Source organism: Bombus impatiens, unplaced genomic scaffold, assembly GCF_000188095.3.
Source record: "Bombus impatiens unplaced genomic scaffold, BIMP_2.2 scf_0174, whole genome shotgun sequence".
Taxonomy (NCBI): domain Eukaryota; kingdom Metazoa; phylum Arthropoda; class Insecta; order Hymenoptera; family Apidae; genus Bombus; species Bombus impatiens.
This window is the reverse complement of record NT_176593.1, coordinates 210246-222198: the sequence shown is the minus strand read 5'-3', so window position 1 is coordinate 222198 and position 11953 is coordinate 210246. Positions and strand designations below refer to the sequence as shown.

Sequence of the window (11953 nt, the reverse complement as noted above, 5' to 3'; positions counted from 1 at the left end):
ATAGGAATGTATATAATATTTACATAAGCAGTATGACGTCACCATATTAAATTTATTCAACAAACTAATTTTTTACTTAATATATTTAATGTAATAAGTCACTATAAAACACAAACCATATTTATGTATTTTCATCTCGAATGTAGTGCATATACCATTTCCTTTACGTTTCATATTTTTATACGATCTCATTAAAATATTGATATGCACATGCGTATTTACATATTATACCCGAAGAACAAATTGACAAAATTTTACATTTTCTGATCAACGAGATTTCTATAAGAAATGGATGAAAACCAGCCGCATAATGAATATAATTATAATTAACTTCATAATAAACTTATTTGAATGAATGAGAAAACATTTCATTTAATAAAATACGTAAAGACTTACAAATACAATATTATTCCTAATGGTATTTTTACATGTTTCTTAAAAAGTATCTTGTAGATAATGACGAAGATTAACATAACAGATCAACGTTTTACATTCATAGAAAATATCGCTGACTGTTTCGTGTCACTCGTAAATACAGTTAATGCGGTTTTACGCGTTTCCTCGAGGAAAACGGTCTGCAAAAGCACAAATGAAGGATACCAGCATTTAACTGTCATCGTGAAGATCTAAAGACAATGATTAGTACCTTTACGGATGGAAAAATTGAAAGAAAACAAGTGAAAGTTGGCGTAAAAGTTACACACTGCAACTAGAGATGCAAAAACGTGATTTTACTTGATAACTAGTAGAAACGAAACTGCGTCACCAGCGCATTAGTTTCGTTGCAATGCATTTTGCAGAAACGATTACCATGCATTTCGCAAAAGATTTATTTAAAATATTAACAAATCTAAGAAATAGAAATTAAGCGCAAATTACATGAAATGAGCAAATAATATGAAAGGCAATAATAACTAAAGCTTAATGTAAAATATTAAATTTTATTAATACTCCGCTAATATTCTACTAACCAAAACTTAGTACTATAGTATTAGTACTTAGTACCGTAGTTGGTACTATACAAGTATATTAATTTTATATGCAAATATACGCTTTTGGGTAAACGTTCTATTTTTGGTCAAACTTTTGATAACTTTTGATAAAAAATTTGACATTGATAACATACCAATACAGATATCCTTCACATAACACAGTGTTCTTCTAATACGAATTCGCATTAACGCGATTTCAAAATTGGGAAAACCCACAACAACGTATTTCTACAAATTTCGCTCTACCACGGTTCAAGAATTGGAGAAATTGGAGAAATCCGTACAAAAAAGAACATAATGAGAACTTTTAAGTGCAGACACTGTCATTCGATGTTTTTTAGCTGAACAAATGCGATGTGTCTTATATTTGCATTTGGAATTTTTGAATACTGAAATTTTTAATCCATTTTTAGTTTGTAGAATGCTAACCCTTTGCAATTGACAATTTTTCTGCTATAAAGAAGTAGCAACTCCAAGCTTTTTAGATAAAAAAACCGGCGAGATTTGCGAACGCTTTAAATTAATTATTTAAAATTATTAATTATTCCTCTCGGTTATGAAGGAGTAGAATATGAACTTTTGTTAACTGTTGACACTGACCATCATCTTTACATTAATTCTTCATTTCGTATAGTATGGTTCCACACGATGTGGAATTGTCTCGGAACCTAATTAGTTTATCCTTCGTAGATATAGATACTTGTAGATTTTAACAGATTCTTTCTTTTTATAATACTTATATCGGCAAAAAATGTTTTTAATTTTCTTATGTCGATTACTTAAATTTTTCTAGTTTTCCAACAGATATAATGATTATCCTAGGAGTTTCAAACGTGTTTTACATATGTCAAATATCTCGAAGCTAAGCGTACCAGTATCTCAGAAACTGTACAATCGGATCTAGTTGCCTTCTTTCAGTTTTATTATAAAAGGCTCAACGTATTTAAACAAAATTTGTTTACAATGAAAAATCAATTTTGCAATGTTAAAAATTATAAACGAATACCCATCTTATGAAGTTATCTTTCAACCAGTAAGAAACGTAATGTGACTCGAATCTGTTTAGAATGGCATCGATGGAATGGCTGGTATTCTTTTCCTTTTCTCGCATTCAGTTAAAATTACGGTATAAGCGCGATTACGCATCCAGTTGGTGGTGAACGGTGCAGAAGTTTACCTTCGAAAAGTCAAGTTCACGCATAAGCGCGTAAGTGGCAATCCGCCTTTGCGGTTGGCAGAAAATTACGAGAAACTGCAGCTCAAACGCTAACTGACCAATTTCCCGCTGAGATTCTGGATTTGTTTGCTTGTTTATTTACGATGAAAACGGGGCCGTGTCAAACTAATCATAACCAGCTATTTTCTCAACAAGTACTATACATTTCGTCAAAAAAAGGGGATTGCGTACGTTATTTGTCTGTCAGAAATAAGAATGGTAATAATAGTGGCTGTTTGATACTGTTACAAGTCATTCAAAAGTTATGTCATTGTAAAATTATCTAGTTTACTATGTAAAGGAGGTTTATATACAGGGTGGTTGGTAATTGGTGGTACAAGCGGAGAGGGGGTAATTCTACGCGAAAAAAGAAGTCGAAAATATAAAATAAAATTTTTTTTTTAATTAGATCAACTTCAATTCTGTCAGAGACGTAGCAGCTACAACAAAAGTTTCCGGAGAGATAGATTTTTCATTTTATATTGCAAAAGCGAAATCTACAACAATTTATATTATTATGTATGAAGACACGACAGATAAAAGAAAACACTGAAATAGATACTGTTATATAGTTATACAACGTTAGTTAAAATTCTTAAAAATATCATTTTTGGAGTGTAAATTAAAAAATCCAGTTGGCCGCTAACTTTTGCACGTCGCTCCAAATAAGATATTATTTATTTTCGACATTTAATATATTTAGAGCTAATTAATTAAAATATCAATTCTACAGGATGGTTGGTAACTGGTGGTACAAGATTTAAATTTTTCCATCGAGACAACGATCTACAGTGAGATCCGTTATACCGCACGCGTACCGAGCGAAAATTCAAAGTCGATTTTCTCGAAAACAAAGCCTCGAACGAAAAATTTTTATTCTATATTTTCGACTTCTTTTTTCGCGTAGAATCACCTCCTTTCCGCTTGTACCACCAGTTACCAACCACCATGTACATCGTTGGTTACACATATGAAATCACATAATAAATCTACTTTTATTGATTCTCTACCTTTGATGTTGCCTGGTGGCTAAAAATGACCAGTATTTTAGTGACATACTCGTACATATTAACATACTTGGGAGGGGAATAACATAAATATAAATTGTATAAATAATTAATATGTGCTTCTAATTTCATAAAAACTCAAGAGTATGATTATTACCGTGATAATAAATCGTTAAAAAATGTTGAAAAGTTGCAACAAAGGTACGCGTTTGGCAAAACGAAACTAAATAGAAAGATATTTTAAAATCATTTCCCTATAATAAAAATTTAGCTTAGGATGTTTGTGAAATTCATATGTTATATCATTTAGCTTATAGGTAATGAATATCGATACAAATCGGATTATAAAGTAATTTAGAAAAGTATGCTCCTGTTAATGTCTATGTAACATATATATTAATACTATTATTATTATTATATTGATATTAATGTTTTATGTAAAGAAACTGTTAGCGAGGATAAAATTCCGTTTGTTCATTTCAAAAAGAATTTAGGTATAGTAAAATATTAAAATAATATAGGAATAAATCTAGTTATTAAATTGTTACTAACATAGTACTTTATAAATTACATGTTTATATTATTTGTTTTTGATCTTCTTGATTATAAATAATTAGACAATTTTCTATAGCCGATGCTTTATTATCAATTTAAAGCCGAAGCTTAACTTTCGGAATAAATGAAGTTGAAAAATCGAAAATCTTTATGCTCCAATTAGTATCTTTCTCCAGTTAAGACAGCGACTAAGCTTTAACTATCGGTTCATTGGCTGTTCAGGTCTGCTGATTGAAATTACCAAAGTGGTACGTTTTCCCTCAGTTGAAATACCATTTGATGAACTTAGAAAACTCGGTACTTAAATATCTAATTATGACACTGATACAATGATGGAAATTAGTGCTTACAATTACATTGCTGATTTTTATGTGTTTTTAAGAAACTTATAGATTAAAAAGATAAATAGGATGGCTGTAATATATAAAAATATATAAAATATGCTACAAATTATTGTTTTTTAGTTCTCCTCCTTCTTTCACATTCTTTAAATCTGTAGTTTATTTTAAATTTAAATTACTTGACATTAATTAAAAGTGTTCATATATGTATATGTAGGTATAAAACAAGCAATAGTGAAACACGTATATATGTAATTGGAAATGGAGGCCAGTCTGATCGTGTGAAAGCCTTGAAGCTTTCAGAATCGAGGCCTGTGCAATCAATATTCTTCGACATTTCCGGTTGTAAACTGCGTCCTTTCACGAACGACTTCCAACATTCCGCTGTTATCAATGTGTATTCTAATACACATACTTATAATCATTAATATCGATATATGTATAAAAGTAAAAATCTGACAGCAAACGACGTTTACTTCAGGAAATTTGTATACATTCTCAAACTTACAGCGAAGTTAATTATAATACTAATCAATCAGTTGTTATAATATTAATTACGTTTGAAAATGATCTGCGCATAATCGAATATATTTTACAGAAACCAATCAAATAATCTATTACTTATTGTCAATAATTAAAAATGTACATTAAGATGTTTATAATAATCTTACAATCATTACTCACATTTAACTACAATTATTCACTTCATTATGTTATAACAAACTTGATGTGTAATCTTAATCTATAGCGGAGTATAGTGAAACTTCTCGAAAGATGATATTACTTATCTAAGAATTTATAACAATAAATTGCATCATGAGATACGTGGTGTCTCTTATAAACATATAATATATAATACACATAAGTCGAAAATATAGAATACAAATTTTTCGTTCGGGGCTTCGTTTTCGAGAAAATCGACTTTGAATTTTCGCTCGGTACGCGTGCATTTTATCGCGTCTCGTTATAACGGATCTCACCGTAGATCGTTGTCTCGATGGAAAAATTAAAAAAAAAATTTTTTATTCTATATTTTCGACTTCTTTTTTCGCGTAGAATCACCCCCTTTCTGCTTGTACCACCAGTTACCAACCACTACTGTATAATACATATAAGCAAATGAAGTCAAATTTCACAAGTTTAAAAAAAATTGCTCTAAAAGTCTGTATTTTTTTTGAAATTATCGCTACATATCTCTAAATGTGAATGCTATAATTAATTCTATAGTAGGATCTTATCCGAACCAATTATGGCACAACATTCTGCGGATAGTAATTTTATTTTCATATAATAGGAGGTCATTTTTGTTGAACTATTTTATAAATATTAATATCAAACAGAAGAAGAAAATTTAGAACATAAATTAATAATTTCTTTCAGTTGTTATTCTTTTTTTCAAATTATCGTTGGGAGCAACCACCTCTAAATTCATCGATCGTCTTAAGCGAAATTTCTAAATTTCTAAGTTTAAAAGATATTAAGGCTGAAAATAGCAATCAGTTACTGTCTTATTATTTGTAAATTCTTTTGACGCACTTAACTATAGATTTTCCAGTTAATAACAAAAACCTGTTCCTTATCAAAGGTACTGACATAAAGATTCTTCTCGCTCGTAATCAATGCTTGAAACCATTAGCTAACACATTCTACTGCTGCTTCTAAGAAATACAATGCTTGCATTACGAACAATTCAAAAGATTGGCACGTTTTTCCAAGGCATAAATTGCGTGATAGAATTTAGCAACGGTAAACGGATTAATGGGGACCTGGATTCGCAATGGAACTACTTTCCAAGAGACACACTTTAGCTATGTGTATCGATGCTTCATCGATTATTTCCACTTTATAGACTTCTAATTTATTTATGCGGGTCTAATGATAATTTATAGCCGATTAATCCAATAGGTACGATGAAATGCTACTTATTTTTGTTTTCGTTCGTTACATCTAACGATAATTAACTACCATTTACGTTTTAAATATTATAAATAGCCTGGTAATTGGAATGTACTGGTGTGCCTTTTCGACTGCAAAAATAAGCTGAATAAGGTGGAGGACAGTCCTTGTGATAGTTGAAGCGTATCGGAATCATGTACTTCTAATTTGTGCCATGACGACCCAGATCTGAATCTTTCACAGTGCTTCTTTGGTCTTCTCAATTAGATATATTGCAGTTATATATTTTATTTATTATTATACATATATTATATTCTACAATATTGTATTTATTGTATATTATAATCCTATTTATGCTATTATTCTATTCTGCTTTTTTAAATTTCAAACAGTAGAAACTGATGCTTTGCTATTGTATAAATACAGGGTGGTAATTGGTGGTACAAGCGGAAAGAGGGTGACTCTACGCGAAAAAAGAAGTCGAAAATATAGAATAAAAAATTTTTTTTTAATTTCTTCTTTTTTATATATATATATTACATTTTGGACCCTTTTACTTTCTTTTTTAATTTGCGATATAAATTGCGATATAAACGTGTCTGTGCTCAATCAATGTAGAGTTTAATATCAAAAAGATTATAAAAGGATAGACAGATGTAGAATATAACAAATATTCAAAAAATAGATATAGAATAATTTTTTTATAGAATAATTTATAGAATAATTAGAATAGAAAATTTTTTTTTTAATTTTTCCACCGAGACAACGATCTACCGCACGCGTACCGAGCGAAAATTCAAAGTCGATTTTCTCGAAAACAAAGCCTCAAACGAAAAATTTGTATTCTATATTTTCGACTTCTATTTTCGCGTAGAATCACCCCCTTTCCGCTTGTACCACCAGTACACCTTAATAGGTTATTATCTCTTCATAAATTGAATAAATTATATGTTTTAATATAGCTATACGTTTAAATTAAATATATTAGATATGAAGAAGTAAAAGAATTATTATATGTAATATTGTAATCATAACGCTTTCAGCCCTCTTATTACGTCATTCAAATTAGTGATCAAATTAATTGCTATTGCTATGCAAAAAACGTGCTAATTCGTGTATATAATATCTATTTTAAATATTTAATATATTACTCGTAAGCCAAACAACGATTGTGTCACTCCATTATGTAATCCTTTAGTTTGCTTCTTAACAGTAGGTGTATATTCCAAAATATTATAATGTAGATATTTTCTAAAGATTTCAATACATTAAGTGACACAATATAATTGTATAATTATTATAATTATAATGTCGTATAACATTGAACATATATTTTCCCGTGAGCTCAGGCTCATCAGTCTTTTTCTTTTTTAAATCTACCGAACATTTGTAGCAGACAAGCACGCGATTAGATCTCTACATTTTTGCCACATGATCCTCGTTATTTGTAATAATTTAGGTTAAAGAATTTAAGAAACAGAAGACTTACAGTTAAATTTGGTTTCTGACGCAACTCGTCATTTCATAATTTTTAATAGAATGCTTTTAATTAAATGTCTTTTAATTAATGCTAATCGTTTTTATTATAAAACAGATTGTTGCTACAATCAGACATCTACAAATATGATTTGCCATATGTGATTCTATTCAACAATTATAAATAATAATTATTGACACATTTTCCACGAAAAAATCGTTCTATCCATTAATCATTGCAATTGTTTCCATTATAAATAAATCGCATAAACTACCACGAAATTATTCTAATTAAAAGAAATTGTGGAAATCCTTTGCATACATCCTAAAGAAAATCATCACCTATTCAAATAATTTGCTCATTTATTTACATACCCAATCCTCTACGAGCGTTTCAGCTTCAAAGAAGTTATACATCTTGATATTTTCTATTACATTCTTTACACTCAATTTATGTCGTTCAGGAATGCGATTTTATTCTCCTAGATACTCGTATATCGAAACTTCGAATGTTTAGCACTCAAAGTCGTACATATTTAAGATTCTTCGGCAATTCTTCGGCAATTCTTTAACCTGAAAGGTATTCACGAAAGAGTGGAACTCTTTGGAGGAGGAAGTAAATTCGAGCTGGACCGGGAAGGACGAAATGGTGAACCTATGTGAGCAATGCGCGCCAGGTTGAGAAGGCCGCGGGCGTTCTTAGAAGGTAACAGGTTCAGACTTAACGGTGTAATACCCCCACTATCTTTAGCATTTCTTCTACTGTCGTCGGTCTCCTCGGTCAAGGACACGCTGAATCAGGTTAGTCGCCTTCCGAAATTTTAGTTTTAAATTTCTTTTTTACGTCTTTATACGAATATTTTAGATTGTATATTTTTATACAAGCTATTTTAATACAGAAATAACGTCGATTGCGTTGTTCCTTTGTTTCAATGCTTTAATTTAATTGGTTCTCAATATGTTTTAATTTTTATCTCAAACACGTCATCTTTGATTTGTTTACGCTGGCAATTAATTCACTTTTGTCTAATACTTTATCATTGATTAGATTTATCGATATTGTGGAAATTTAAACAAGTTTGTCAGCTTTCAGTGGAGAATAAATGATATAATGTATGCATAAATAAATAATGACAATTTTTCTATTAGATGTGTGTTAGTCTATTTCACACTAATGCATATTGAGTGTTATAAACAAACAATTCACAAAAGAAAAAAGCGAAATGCATTTCATAATTAAGGTAAATTATCATGATTTGTAATATTTTAATTCTTTTATTGATGAAAATGAAAAAAATAAAAATATTTATTTATTTGTCATTTAAATAATTTAGAAATCAGTTGATTTTTAATAATAGTAATTTAGAAATCGCAAATTAATTATTAGTAAAATGCAATGTTACATGACAATGATACATCATTAAACGTCATTACATCATTTCATCCAAAGAATTTTGAGTTTGAGTTGGTAAAATATTATATTACACACAGAATTTAATTTCTACACTATTAAAGACATCATAAATAGAGATGACAAATTTCCATTCATGATATTTGTGAATATTCAAGATTCACTTAAAAACAAAAGTCTTTGATGTTAATATGGTCATTAAGTTTTAATACAATTTTATGTTTCATAAATAACGATTCGTAACGCGGTGAAATACTTCATACAGGCGTGACCGGAAGTACGCATTAATTTCCTCGGAACGTCAAACTTTCTCTTAAGCCCACATCCGCGAACGTATTTCCCGGTTACACACCTATCTCAACAACTCGTGCGAGAATTTTTCTATCAGCGCAATCTATTCACCGTGTTTTTTACATGCAATATTCTCTTCGCATTTTTATTTAAATCACTTTACGATTCCTACGTTTCAACGCAACGCTAACAAGAAAAGAAACTGGGGGAACTAACATTCTTAAACGAAAAAAGAATCGAAGAAGCTACTTGTAAAAATGCCAGTTCAAAGAATATGTACGTAAGTTTTATAAAAATTAAGGCACTTTAATGGATAAATAATACAAATAATGCTTGCAATTTACTGCCTAACCCGTTATATTGAAATTTTACAAACATTCACGAAGAATCGACCACCTTGTAATCTATATATTCCTTAATATTGGAAGCGTTTTGATTTTTGAAAAAAAATGGGAGCCCGACCAAATCTGAGATTACTTCTTCCTAACTTCCTAATGTATCCGGCAGGACAGCCAGCCACGCTCGTCAAGGCCCAGAATTGAAGACAGCGAGTCGCGAGTTCGAATCCTCGGCATGTGATATGACAGGTTTTTATAAAAAAAAACGTAAAAACCAAAATTTCTCTTAAAATATACTACAGGCAAGGGGCCAGCCCCTCCCTTGCATGTGTTGTGGGTGTACTTCCTGAGAATGTACTCGATTAAAAAGGTGTGCTTGGTGTTGAGCACACAGGGGCCCGACGATCAACTCTGCACTGGTCTACTGTCCCGCCCGTGGAGGTTTTAGCCGGTAAGAATCCGGCACTACCTTCTGCCCGCTTGCACAAGGGTCGTACGTAATAAGGTGTCTATGAAGATTTCCTCCACGTAAAAAAAAAAAAAAAAAAAAAAAAAAAAAAAAAAAAAAGAAACCCCTAACGCCAAATTTTTTTTAATAGCCAGGAATTATTAGGACTGGCTCGAACAAGAGGACGCGGGAATGTTCCTAATCTATCTAATACCTAAATAAATATAATATGTTAAACAAAATAAACATTTATTTTAAAGAATTGCTAAGTAAATATTAATCATTTTTATAATAATCTTATATGAAAATTTTTAATAGCTCATATTGAGATATAACTTATAATTAGAAGTCATAGATGATCAGAAATTACCTATGCCATTTATAGGCTATATTTTAAAAGTTAAATAATAAATAGTTTGGTTGAGTGAAATATAAATAATTTAATTATTCTTATTTTTGCATTCTTCTTCATAACAAATGAAATATAAAACCTACATTTGCTGGAATACTAGAAAGTTTACTGAATATGATTAACTTTATAAAAATAAAACAATTTTGGAATGGAATTTTGCAAATTTCTAATTATTCGATCTGATTTGGTATAAAATTGCGACATTATAAAAGGGAATTTACAAACTGTTACTCGTTAATTCTCCAATACTATTAGTTGACAAATTATCGTCTAAAATAACCGAAGAATTGAGTCTATCGCTTGTAGACCTTTTACGTATAATTACTTCTGTAATTGTAAAATGTAAACACAAAACATAAGAACTTTCATTTCTATGCTGGACACGTATTGTTGTATAACTTTTTATACAACCCACATTTGATAAATTGTAGGATATAATGGGAAATAGGTAGAACCTATTTTTCACTCGATCCTCATACAATTTTATGTCTCACAATGGCTACTGAAAAAATAACATTTTCTCGTAACTTTTAAAGAATATATGGACTTACCGCAAAACGGAACCCCTTCTGGTGTCCAAGAGCCATCAACCTGACACTGTCTCCTCGCAGGACCAAGGAGTTCAAACCCACGTTCGCAAGAATACGTAGCCACTGTGCCCTCGGGCAATATCGTGTCCTTTAGCAGGGCATCCTCTTCGTCTATAACGTCTTCGGCACCTGTTCCTGTGAACCGAACGCTACTATGTGCAGGAGCCCCAGGGTAACCGCATCCGGCACCGTTGCAGCCTGTAATCCAATACAAAGACACGATCATTATCAAGTAACTGACAGCGGTTATCAGACTTTAATGTGTTAAACACCAGTGTAAACGCGGATGACCTAATAATAATAACAAACAGTTATCGCGCCTGTCATCAATTGGATCACTTCGAGTTCGAGTTAATTCTGTTGCATCTTTTGCTCCATTTTTAACCAAATTGTATTTTTTTTTTTTTTTGTCATTAGGAAATTTTTCAAACTGGAGGCAAGTGCGAAAATCTAATTACCAATCTGCAAGATTTTTCTCTTAAGATATTACATCTTTTACTCGTCTGAAACTGAAACGAGATTGAGACAAAAGATTGGAGAACTGCAGTATGTATTAATTTGTTCATTTTTTAATATTTTATTTTCAATCGTATTCTGTGTTTGACGCAATAAAAACTATCAATGGTATTTATATGTAAGACGTAGAATACAAATTAAAATTAAGTAATTCCTAGTTCAATTCGAATTCGAGTAAATTTCATTGAAAATAAAGATGTATTAAAAAGTTTTCTAACAATCGAACGCTGAATATAATTATTTTATAGTAAAGCGGTAATAGCATGGATTCCATTCGAAATGAGAATAATCTTCGAATATTGCAAAATTAATTTGATTTAAAGAGGATATCATATAGAGAATTTTGCTGCGTGTGAATTAAAAGAAATACGTCCTCTGATAATTAGTCAAAGTTTCTTCGACATACACTATAAAGTTTACAAATAAAACAACATATCGTTATAATATAATTCTTGATAGTAATT

General features: G+C 30.5%; 1 protein-coding gene across 1 annotated transcript in view; it reads right to left on the bottom strand.

Moving 5' to 3' along the window:
* Positions 1 to 11953, bottom strand: part of LOC100742464 — an 86356-nt gene that overhangs the window by 47958 nt on the left and 26445 nt on the right. The window contains exon 2 of the mRNA XM_003487621.4: positions 10935 to 11171. Within this exon, the coding sequence (XP_003487669.1) occupies positions 10935 to 11171 (237 nt within the window). The remainder of the gene's footprint in view (positions 1 to 10934; positions 11172 to 11953) is intronic.